This window comes from Pholis gunnellus (genome assembly GCF_910591455.1).
Source record: "Pholis gunnellus genome assembly, chromosome: 4".
Lineage (NCBI taxonomy): Eukaryota > Metazoa > Chordata > Actinopteri > Perciformes > Pholidae > Pholis > Pholis gunnellus.
In genome coordinates, this window is record NC_136530.1 from 22345382 (window position 1) to 22358349 (window position 12968).

Below are 12968 nucleotides of genomic sequence, written 5' to 3' on the forward strand. Positions count from 1 at the left end.
GACATTGAGAAGTATTAGAAATGATAGCCTTGACTGTCAGCGACGCTAACCACTCCTGAAAAGGTGACAGCACATTTGGCTGCTATTTGCTGTGGGGGAGAAAAAAAAATACCTTAAAAGTTTAACTTTGTGGCATTTTGAACTTTAATTCATACGGGATGTGGAAAACGTGTTTGGTCCATTCACATCTCACAAGAGTCATTCTGACGAGAGGAACATGCCGTGGAGATAATCTCACGCCATCGCGCCCTCAACACTTTGATGATGTTGTACTTTCTCAGTGCCACTCGACTCATTGACAAACTATCCTTTCATAAAAAGCATAAAAAGCCCGTAGCCACGCAAACGCTGAATATTTGAGGTGACTCCTGGATGTGTTTTATGCAGACAACATCTGACAGACTTGAAATGAAGCCAGGGCAGATATGAAAGCCGGCACTGTCTGTCAAAACCAGGAAATAATCAAGACCCCACCCCCCCCCCGCAGATCTGCTTCAAGGGGCCCAGCTGAAAGTCATTAGCCCAAAACAATGTGCTGCCTCTACTGTTACTCAGAAAAAAATAATGGTAATAATACTTAGAAGAATTACCTTAACAATCTGAGAGGATCTCAATTATCTGGTGTGTGTTCAGCCCACTCTGGAAGATTGCAGCGCGGTCATTGTCAGGGGTGTGGACGGGCCGCACCGTAATATTTAGGGAAAGTCGGTCAGCATTTATGTTGCGGCCTTGATTATAATAGCCAGCAGTGATTACCCATCACTAAGCCTATTAGCTTGTGTTTGGAACATGGGATGAAAAACATTATATATGAAAAGAGCATTCAGATATCATAAAACTACATCCATATGCTTTCCGAGTTTGGCACATTTATTTTTTGAAAAACATTGCAGCTAAATGTCTTCAGCTGAATTCAAGCAAACATACCGTAAGATGCACTAAAATAAAGGCAACTTAGTCAAAATGTCTGCACTATACAGAAAGAATTGCACAAAAGAAATCAATAAAAAACAAAGTACTATGAATCTGCAATATTACAAGCAACAGTATAAAACACATACTTACATACACAAAAACAAATGTAGTATTTACACCTGACCAAGCTGTACTAAGTGCACCAGGCATTACTTATCCTGCAATATAAAGTTAACTACAGTCAAGCTCTTCATGAGCCCGTACACCATGGATGTAATAGGAGAGCTGGATACGGCCCTGCTTGCGGTCCAAAAAGCATTAATCCCATAGACCACCATTTCATAACTGTTGACAGGAGACTGACTCAAACTGCAAGCAAGGTAAATGATCACTCTTTGTATGATGAATTCATAATCCACGAAGGTTTTATATTTATAAAAATTTCCCAGAGTCTACCTTCGAGAACAGCGGGAGCTGCCCAATGTGGAAACAAACCATCCATAAAGCGGTATTACTTCAGGAGACTCTCAAGGGTCTGCAATGACCTGCAAGACAAGGGTCACATGACGGAGGGGGGGTAGCTGAGCCAACACTAATGCTAGTAAGCTTCTCCACTGGCCCTGATTATTACAGGTTAATGGCTTTCACACCAAAAGTGGAAGTTCAACTTTGCGGTCTCTCAGGCAGCCGCACAAACCATAGCATTGCTCGCTACCTCAATTTAATTGAATTACCTCAAACCGCATCAGATTTAGCAGACAACGTTTACCACACCTGGAAACAGACTTTTGTTTTTTTGGTTTCCCTTTAATATTGTGATTATTAACATTCTGATGCAGCATCCATAGTTAGCTGCTTTTGTCAGATTATGTGCTGTATGTGCAGCATTCTGCGGTCTGAGACGATTCAGTAAGATTAGCCAAGTCATCAAGGCTACTGATATGTACTGTAGCCTTCCGATGTCTTGTCTCCGTCTGTCATGTGATCCTTGCTTTGCAGGTCGTGGCTCTCTCTCTCTTGAGGGTCTTCTGTCTTGCACCTTTGACCTGGGATGCGTGTTGCATATTTGGTGACAGGTCCAGCTGCTCCTGCTTAACTAGCAGATTGAGATCCGATCACAATGTGAGCAGAATCAAGAACGCTTATCAATACCAGTTCATTCCAAAGCCTGTGATCAGACGCCATTATCCACATAAAGTCTCCAGATACAGATCGCATGTTCTAAAATATAAAGCAATATCGATATTTAAATATTTAACATTTAAATAAATTTGGCATGATATTTTATTGCTGATGATTAAGTAGGTTGTACTTGCGCTGTGACATTTAGTCTAAAACGGAAACAAATCATTCACTCAAGGGAGAAACCATCTGAATCCACATGTTATTCCAATGATCGTCGTGGTTCAGACGGGAACAAGCTTCTCCCTCGATTACACTCCAGAGAGATGAGGGTCGAACTTTGATGTCATCGAGATACCAACCCTGGAGGTGGTCGGCTGACAATAAATTACAGACTGGCTCTGTGGACGTATAGAGTGCTTCTGAAGAAGGTTAATGTCCACGTAAAAGCATTCATTCATTTCTGGGCAGAGCGGAAAAAATAACTCCTGTCTCCATAAAATCACCCCGGGTGCCATCAGGCCGTCCACACTGCTGTTTCACTATTTATCTCCTGATGACATCGTGAAGATTACTTGCTGTGTTGTTGTCGTTTTTTAAGAGACTTGAGCACTAATTTAGACTTTGACAAAAGAGGAATAACACATGAATTCAGCTGTAGGTTGGAATTTGCTCTTAGTTTTTGTCAAATGGAGCGACGACAATCTTTCAAAAGTAATAATGTCACTTCTATTTCATCGCAATCATCCAGACGGGCATCATGATCTCAGGCAAGCCTTCTTGCCTCTCCACAGCCAGGACCTCCAGGCCGGCCTTGGCGATGATGCACCTCATGATGTCCAGGTGGCGGCTGATGCTGCTGTCGATGGGATCCAGCTTGCAGCCCTGCCGAGCCATGTTGTCCTTTATTATGATGACGCCGTTTGGACGCAGGCTCTTCTTACAGCGCATCAGGAAGTTCATCAGGTCCTTGTCTGTTAGATGGCCTGAAGAGAAAGATGGATAGGGAGTGAAGCGAAAAACAACAACAACAGATCACAACAGAGGTACCTGTCCCTGCTGGGATCTTTGTTTCCATACGTTTTTCTACAGGTGTACGCCAAAACCTGCCCAGGTAGATTCAATGACAAGTTACAGTGCTTCAAGCATCAATGGACCCACTGCAGTCTGGTGGTCAACACAGGCACTGACATAAAAAAAGAAAGATTAGCTTTCCATTTCTTCTCCAAACAAGGTGAGGAATCGTGGTCCCCACCTCCTCCTTGAGGATCCTAACGAGTTTCCAGGCCTGATGCTCAGTACTGCCACAAGGAGGCGTCCAGGTGGTTCCCTGCTGCAGTTACAGGGGTTGTTCATCCTCATCTTGAGTTCAGACACCTTACTAACTAATTAAACTTATGTTGCCTGTTTTTACACATTGTTATATTATACCTTAGTTTTTCTGACACTATCTGAAGCTCTCGAACAGATGTGAGGGTTGAAACGTAGATCAACTGGTACATTTTGAGCTTCGTCTTTAGACTCAGCGCCTTCTTCATCGCGACAGGCTAGTATGACGCCCGCATCACTGCTGACGCTGCACCAGTCTCCCTGTTAATCTTAAACTCCATCTTACCCTCACTGGCAGAATCCTGATGGACTTGACCATAAATTTCATTTGAGGCAGCAACTTAAATCTCTTGAGAGGAAATTAGAAAACAATGCTAGTCTCACCTAAAAAAGAAAGAAGCTTGGTATTCTTTGGAATTATGTTCACATTTGAGGATTTTGCAGCAATTCACGTCCAATGCCAATGGGAAGTGTGCTCGTTAAGTAGCAAGTAATGAAGAGACTATAGACTGAGATCTCGCTCATACTTACATGCCACCCACTGCATCCAGATGACGTCGTACTTCTTTTTTGGAGGTGTGAACTCTTGCAGGTTGTAGCAGTAGTAGGTCTCGATACGGTCGGCGTCGTCTCCAAGGTACTCCTCGTGTGCGTGGAGTAGGAAGTGCTCCATCATGTCCACCAACTCCATTTTCTCAAACACAGGAAGGAGGACGCCTTTGGACACACGGCCGATCCCGGAGCCACAGTCCAGGGCACAGTGCGTGCCAGCCTTACCGGGACCCTGTGGGTGGAGAAAAAGTGGAGAAAACATTCATAGTTGTAGCAAAAGTCAACCTTATTTAGAGGTTTATCGAGGGGATAGAGTCAGTAAAATTCCTCAACTGAAGATCGTTTGTAACGCAACCATAAATACAATGGAGCTGGATTTATGGTTCAGAGAAAACAAAATGTACATTTAAATGTCAGTTTCCTTGCAGCATGTTATTACAATATCTATAAGTCAGGGATCTATACTTAATTTGCTGTGTTGCCAGATGTCAGGCCTCTGTACCTCAAAAGCACCGACAGCCCAAACAAGTCGACCTCAGTTCCTCAGGGCAACGGAACTATGAACTTTACCACGAGGGAACAAAAAGGTACCTCACTTGAATCATGCTGGTTTTTCTTCCTTTTCATTTGGTATTCTGACCTCACTCCAACCTCTCCACATCAGGGGCCCCAGTGTGTGATTGTATGAAAGATGGGGCCCTGAGGAGCTCAGTGCTTGTTACAGGAGGCTTCCTGGTTTTGGTGAATTACTGCCATATTGCTCCGTGCGTATGTAGCTCAGTTTATTATAGATGTGTTCTAAATCTTTTCCTTCCCCGACTTCTTTTAATGGAAATGTCCGGTTTAAAAAGGAGCTGTTCACAGCCAGGGGAGCAGGATGTGTAACTGAGCACACGTTTGTAGAAGAGAGAGAATCCTAACATTCAGGCTCTTTGCATTGAAGTGAATTGAACATGAATTTCTGGACACAAACAAATTGAAGCAAACATCGCCGACTTTAACTCAGAAAGAAACCATTTCCACAGCAATGAACGCAGTTCATCTCTAAAGAGACATGCAGCACACAAGTACAAGATGTTTTGAACACCTGTTGAACTTGATTATGTAATGCTGAGCAACATTTCAAAGGATCACCGGGATGATATGCTGTTACAGCAGCCATGTTGACAGGTGTATGATAGTTATGATATTTGTATGAATTTTAAAAACAATTTAGCCCTTTGTTCAATATCCATCCATCCATCTATTATCTTTAACCGCTTATCCTGTTCAGGGTCGTGGGAGGGCTGGAGCCGACCTGGCCAGACTATCTCAGGGCTGACAACCATTAAACAAACCATAAATGATCCAATCACATCTGTGCTTAAATCACGTGAGACAACCACTGTCACCACTCACAGCTTCTTATATGACTGTATAAACGGAGAGCAGAAGAAAACATAAATACGTTTTCTTTTAGAGAGGATGAAACAATCATATGATTTGTATTTCTGGGAATTTGTTGTCTTGGCTTTATTAGCGTCATAAAATACTGTACTTAATGCTAGCAGTAAATGAGATTATTCCCTTCCATGTAAAGAATTGTTTAGTCAATGTGAGGACGATTTTTCAACAATTTTAAGTCCTATCTTGGGCCCTGAATGATAAGAAATAGAGGAAATAGAGATTGTTGATGATTTCAGTTCCATTGAAGAAGATCATTGATTTGTAATAATTTGATTTCATCCTGTTGGAGTTTAGCTCCATTAACATTTTCTGATTCAGAATTCTCAAATATTAGAATTCGCTCACATCGTGTTGTCTGCAATAATAGCTCAGGGAACTGATATACAATGTGTAGTAATAAAGCATACCTTGCAATCGATCAGCTCATGACAGACAGAACTGAGAATAGAAAATTGACATTAAATATATTCATTATTATATTGAATTGTATTAACCAGTAGTAGAGAGCTTGTTGTGTTGACATCATTCCTTTAAACACATCCAATCTTAGCACTTTATAATTAGAGCTCCTGTAAAACTGATCCTCTAAATAACTCCGTCTCTGGGCCAAACCCATTCCCCTGAATTTACACTTGGGCTCTTCCAGCATCTAAAAAAAACCTAGAGTCCACTCTGACATGCATTCACATGAACATACAAAGATGCATGTGTGCACGCATACAAACATGTTGAGACATATGAATGTTTTGAATTATGACATATTTTAAAGGGACATTTTGGGATATAAGCATATTCTCAGCTAGCCTAGCTCTGTCCAAAAGTAACTAAATCAACCTACCAGCACCTCTATAGCACAGTAATTAACACATTGGGTCTTGTTTGCTTAATCCAAAGAAAAACTCCAAACAACAAATCCATTGTTTTCCGGGGGGTTATGTCAGAGTATTTCTTCCAAGACCATATGTCAGGCAACCAGCAGACACTCCAGGTAGGTACTGGTTTGGACCATAGACTGTATATAAGAAGTGCAACTAGTGAACGGAAGTGACGTAAAGATGACATGTATGGCTTTGGCCAATCACAAGGTAGCTCGCCCTAAAGCATACCACTTTCTCATCTATTTTACTCTAAATGGACCATCATTTACTAAATGAACATCATGTTGTTTTGAAGTAGACTCTGAACTACCGATTGAGACCATAAACTCATGTTTACAATGTTTACTGAGTCAAGTGAGAAGTAGGGACATTTTCTCATAGACCTTTACACAATCTGACTTCTTTTGCAACCAGAGAAGTCGCCTCCTGATGGCCAGAATGTAAGTTTAATACACTTCTGCATTGGCTTCACTTTTCCGGACTGGAGGTTCCTGCCTGGTTTGGACCAAAGAATAGTCCAGAACAACCTACAAAACAGCAAACTGTTGTATTTATGTGTCTCTTTGGCAAATTAAACAAACAAGATACAACACGTTAAAACTAGTGACCTTTACAGGTGCTTGAAGGCAGATTTTGTTGCCTTTGGACAAAGCCAGGCTAGCCGTTTCCCAATCTTTATGCTAAGCTAACTTAGCTGTCTGCTGCCGTTAGCTTCATACTTATCAATCTCCCCATGTAACATTCGGCAAGAGAGCAAATAGGACTATTTCTCAAAATGACCCTTTGGTCAATCTTACACTACATTGCAGTTTATAAAATTCTAGATATTTCTCAACAGAAAAAGACGGATAAATATCTCCTCCTTCTGTGAACAAATTAGCGCTAGTAAAAACTGACCATTGTACAAACTGATTGGCAGCTGTTGGCTCAGCTTGTTCAGTACAGGTGTTTATGAGGCTGACATCAAGTCTGAGCTACTATTAGAAACTGCACTGAAGCCTCCTTCAACATGAAACAAGGTGGAATTATTTTTATGCAGTCAGGAAGATGAATTCCTCACACATAATAGATTCTGACGTGTATATCCAGGGATAGGTATACCAGTGTAAATCGATATGCTGGTGGACTGTACTCAGAAGCCACAGTAAAGTGTGTAAATAATAGACGAACTGCTTCTCAAGTGTAACAGTATCAAGTTTCCAGACCTGATTGAGCCTTTGATCTGAACCTGAATGTGAGTTGGTATCGCGTGACTCACCACAAACCTCTTCAGAAACTGCCGGGAACCCTCCAAATCAACGTTGCATATCTCCAGAAAATCTCCCAGCATGCCTTCCTCCGAGGCTGGGACGTCCTCATAGAACTTCTGAGCTCTGTGGTAAAACTGTTTCTCTCCTTTAATGAACTCACAGGTGACTGGAAACAGCTTCACTGTTAGGGCACATGGACACACATAAAGAGAAAGGCTTTACAGACAGATTCTTAATTCTGTTTATTTCTTGTTGGATGATGTGGTGTTAAGTTACTCTTTAAAGAGGTTTTACGTTTGAAGCTTGTACCTCTGACCACACCCAGTGATGTCACGTTGTCCTAGAGTACACCTGTATATCACTGGAGTAATATGAGAAGCCAAACCACTGGAGGTCAGCAACAACAAGACTTCTGGCACCTACATTACCAACAATACAAACGCTGCCTACAGTTTAGTCGTTAATTCTGATGTAGTCTGATGCTAATGTAGCCCCGATCCGGTAACAGAGATGAGCAGTTGGCTACAGAAGTCAGGTTAGCTAAGCTCCCCCCTCTCATGTTACTTCTGGTTGCAAAAAGCCAAGATGGTGACAGTCAAAAACCAAGATGGCGACAGGTGGTGTAATTGCATAGTAAGTGGCTGTCACGCTAACAGACATGAATTCACCCTGGAGTAAAAAAACTGAGTTGAAATTGCATCCAAGGCTTCATCAATTTATCCTCAGGATTTATGACTCAATCTTTTGAATATGGGAAATTAAGAAGAAAAGATTAAAGGCTAGTCTGGAAGAAAAAAAAGAAAAGTAACGTGGTTGCTGTATAAGTTTTGAAGCCGGTCCCTCATTGACGGTTTGGGACAAATTAACATCAACTGCATGGAATGGTGGATGATTACCAAATTTAAAAGTGTATTCAAGATTAGATTTAACTGGAGCTTTATGGCAAGTAGTAAGGAATTACTTCCAACACATGTCATGACATTAGACTGCTGTGTATGGAGAGGAACACTGTTCACAATCTCAAAGGAAATGTAGAATGATTTGATTACCAGAAGACTATAAATAATTACACTCTGCTCAGCTGTTACATGATATAAAATAACAAGCTGGTTGATTTATTTCCAATGTTGGGCATTCGCACGCTTTGTGGGTTATCAATGAGCAAAAAGTTAATATTTCTGTGAAACTGTGACCCTTCTGTATCCAGTACCACAACAGATCACGGTAAATATTGTTTGTGTGTTCAATTATGTGTTGTACAACAACACTTATAATAGAATTAAAATGGCATACTGTGACATTAAGAAACTTAACTGGCTTCTTAGACAATCCCAACCTTTCACTGCCTCAGTTTTGCTGAGCCGGAATAAATCCTGCAGAATGAACGCAACATTTCCGAAGGCTTAGATGACAAGTTCCTGGCGTAGAGAGGGTGGGAGGTGATGGGAGAATGTCCATCCGCTTGTCAAGGACCTCCAGTGGCAGAATTCATGACACCAAAGTGAAACATTAAGAGGGGGGATTTATTTCCAGCTGGAATACCTCCTCCATGCCAGAAACAAGGAGCCATTAAAGGGGCCGAATCGCTCGGGTCATGCTAAAAGCAAAGTGTAGAAACAGACAATGCCGGAACTTTTCAGTCAAGTCCCCGCTTGGTTTTGAGATGTTTGAAGAATTTGTCCTGATCTGAGCATCTAAAGCTGTCAGTTACACGTCACGTGACCCCTCTGGGAGGCGTTCAGAAGAAGGGTAATTATAGAAACATCGAGCAAGACCCAAGAAGGGGGGAGGACAGCGAGATGACTTGCACTTCTGCCAGGGAAGCGTCAATCCGGTGCTACCGTGTTCTTCTATCTCACTACTTCAAAGTGGACCTGCTCATTAGAAGTTACCCTTATAGGTGAAGCAGAATGAGACATCTGATGAAACGATACCTGGTCTGAAGATTAATGTTAATTTCCAATATTTTAGGCCTAAATGTAATACTAGTGATACCCTTCCATCCAGTGTACAGTATACTTATTTTAGGTTTACTACTTTTGCTTGACATTTGCTATATTAAGACGTAAATAAAGGATTAAATAGATATTTATTTCAGTCCATTTACCATGGCTGTTGGTAAATAATCTGACTGCAGCCCTCTGACTGTCATGTATAGCACTGACTGACATGAGTTAATGCCTTCATGCCTGACATACCATGCCATGAATGGTCTTTGTGTCAAGTCAGTGGTAAGAAAATAAGGGGTATTTCAGCTAGAATGGCCCCAGCAGGTCTGGATCTCCTCTTTCTGCAGATTGTGGTCTGATGAACAAGTGCACACCCTGCAGAGGATTAGATTAGACCTTCTACAACGAAGAGCAGCCTTCTGTCGCTTTAAGGGGCTGTCCTCGAAGAAAGAAATTCTAAGTCAACTAGCACTTGAGTAATCAATTCATTGATTTAAAATCGACAGATCTGTACAAATGAGTTTCTTCACAAAGAATCACACAAAAGCACCACTTTAAATCGTGTTTACCAGAGACGTACATTTCTTGGAAATAAGTCATTCAGTATGAAAAAAAGCACACAGAATAACTAATCGACTAAAGAGGTCTTTGTCGACTACCAAAACGACGATAAGTTGACTAATTGACTAAGAGGGGCCAGTTCTAGTCACGATGGAGAGGTTGTTATATTACACACCTTACAAAAGTTTGGGATCCCCTTTTGTATTGATGCTTTTCTTTTTTCCATCAATATTAGCTATTTTAATAGCAACACGTTTGTTAATTCCAGCTTGTTATTGGCTGCATTATTTAGCTTTTGACACTGAAACAGTGAGTCAAGTGATGGAACTATTTTTGACAAATAACAGTTGGCGCTGTGATTATGTGCAGCTTCTTGGGGACTCGTCATCACAGTGAGGTTGCCAGGTTTAGTACCATTGTGTCTGTGCAGAAACCAAAATCTGTGTTCACTGACCGATAGACAGCGCTGTAGAATGAACACAGAGGGGCTGGGTGGATGTATACATTGTTGTTTATCAAGAAATAGTTACTTCCCCCAAAACTACAAACTGAAGTTTTTATATTTCCGTTTACAAATTTAAAAAAGTAGGCTAATAACAAGTGCATTCACATACACTTACATGTTTGCATTTTAAAGATATGTATCTCTGCAAGCACACTCTTTTTCGACATTTTTCTATTAAAAAAAGCAGATAAACCCTACAAGAAGTGGAGACAGTGTCGTAAAACCTCCACACATCTTTTGATGTGTGTCTGCAAAACAACTATGTGGTAAACCTTTAAATGTATAATGATGTAAAACGATATTTACTTGTTACTTCATCAGACTATTATTGGTTGGCTATTCCAAAGACTGTCTGTTGTGGAAAACCCCAAAACTCCTTTCATTCCCTGTGCATTTGTGTGTTTTATCCTGTTTAGTATTAACACTACACACTCAACATCACTGCTGAACACTTTGTTAAGTGCATAATATTTTTTCCCCCCTATCTTCCAGGTTGCCATTGTTCGATTTGTACTCAACCAAAAATGGCAAAACCTCCGGCATGCTTCTTCAGCTTTGCCCAATACTTAATGGAGTCATGGGTCAAGTAAAGGTTGTAAATCTTGACCTCTTAACTATGTGTGGTTGGATCTTTGTGTGGTCCTTCTTCTTACCCACAGCGATTTTCTCCAGCAGGTACAGGTAGCTGGCAAAGAACTCACTCCTCATCGCGTGGTGCAGGTGGAAGGACATGCTGTGGCGACACATGGTGGCATCCGTCTCTTTCCAGCGATCCGCGAACGCCTGGTGAGCGCTCTTGTACTCTAAGTTGGGTGATGACCTACCGGTCGTATCTTCAAGTGAAATCTCCATTTTGGCTGTATGTGCACCTCACAGAGCGGTGGTATTATCCAGAAGGTGTTTGACCGAGCGATGGTAGAGGAGAGTAACACTGTTGGTTTTTTTACGCTGCTGTTACTCCAGCTGCTGCTATATCTGTCAAGCTGAGTGTTCAACATGTCTCAACCAGCGTTCAAGTGATCGGCAGAGATCTTTTTCAGGAGGCAGTGCTCAGGACCCCTGCCAGATCACCTGCTAGGGACACTGACTTTGAGGGAGGGGGCTGTCTCTGGAAGAAACAGAGGCGACTGACTTTCAGCTGCACACGAGTCCATACGTCTGACCTCAAGGCATAGCTGTCATATAACGTGGTCCTAAAATTAGCAATGTCTTCTCGTGTTTGTATACACAACTCCACAGATACCAGGGAACCACGAGTACATTATATGCTCCAAGTCATCTTATTCTCTTAGCTCACAGGCCAAACTGAACATGTGATTTTACCCCCTTGTATATTAATAATGTAGAATGAAGGCATCTGGGTTCTAAAAAACAAAGAGAAATAAACACTCCCTTGAACAAAGGTTAGGCTTAATATCTTGTACACTGCAGACACACACAAATAATTGATTTACTTGGCAAGTTATACACCTGTCTTTCATCCAAGCAAAAACGGATAGCGAGACTGATAAGTAGCCAAACTACCTTACTTCAAAATGATAGTGAGGAGGGACAGAACCGTAGTTTTGCAAGTCCAAAGTCACGTCTTAACTCAAATCCAACAAATCCCAGGACAAGTCCAAGTCCTACACTTTGTGTTTGGATTCCTTAAGCGCATTTAGCTAAATGTAACATTGATTACATGTTTTTAAACAGGGTTAACAGTTGGTATAGTAAAAAGTAAATTTGGAAAATTTGGGATTTAAAAGCATAATAATCAGTTGTGCAGTTATTCCTTTGACGCAATTGCAATCATTCATAATGAGCTCAATGATTTGAATGTTGCTGCAAAATCTTTACATCTGAAGGTGATTCTATGACGTAAATCCAACACAATTGCATGTACAATGTGATTGGCTTCTGTTGGACCGATGCAGAATGTCAGGTAAATGAAGAGTTTATTCGCTGCAGACTCTTATTTTTGACTTATCATATTCTCAACATAGTTTCTGCCTGTGAAGGGTTGAAGCTTCGCCTGAATGCCTCAGTTATGCGGTCTCTTCTGAGTCTCACCCTCTATATGTGCCACTCTCACTGACCTTTTTTGAGTTGACACCTTGAAATCTGACTTCAGGATGAGTTACAGTAGTTCAGGGGTTTAAGTAGCTGTTTGTAGTTCCCATTCTAGACGTATCATATAAATTGAGAGCTTTGCAGACAGCATGGTTAAACCACAATGGCTGCAGTTGTCTGTTTTGTTATGTGGGGTAAGGCATCTCAAAAACTGCATGCAAATGTCATACTGTCAAACACCAACAAACAACCTCTATCTGTCATTGTACCCCTATAAATCAGTCAGTCACCAGGAAATACAAAACCGTATATTTTTGACCCCTAACACAAATTATATTCTAATATATCCATGAGGAGCCACGGACTAAATGTAGTGCAGTGACATCAGCTGTCACTGGTGCTGAGACAA

At 41.3% G+C, this 12968-nt stretch overlaps 1 protein-coding gene across 1 annotated transcript; it reads right to left on the reverse strand.

Moving 5' to 3' along the window:
* Nucleotides 1–881: 881 nt before the first annotated feature.
* ntmt2 (N-terminal Xaa-Pro-Lys N-methyltransferase) lies at nt 882–11470 on the reverse strand. The gene is made up of 4 exons (XM_079158657.1): nt 11161–11470; nt 7501–7673; nt 3898–4150; nt 882–3023 (listed from the first exon to the last, which is right to left on the reverse strand). The coding sequence occupies exons 1-4, from the start codon at nt 11357–11359 to the stop codon at nt 2767–2769; spliced, it is 882 nt and encodes a 293-aa protein (XP_079014783.1). The 5' UTR covers nt 11360–11470; the 3' UTR covers nt 882–2766.
* Between the last annotated feature and the right edge of the window lie 1498 nt (nt 11471–12968).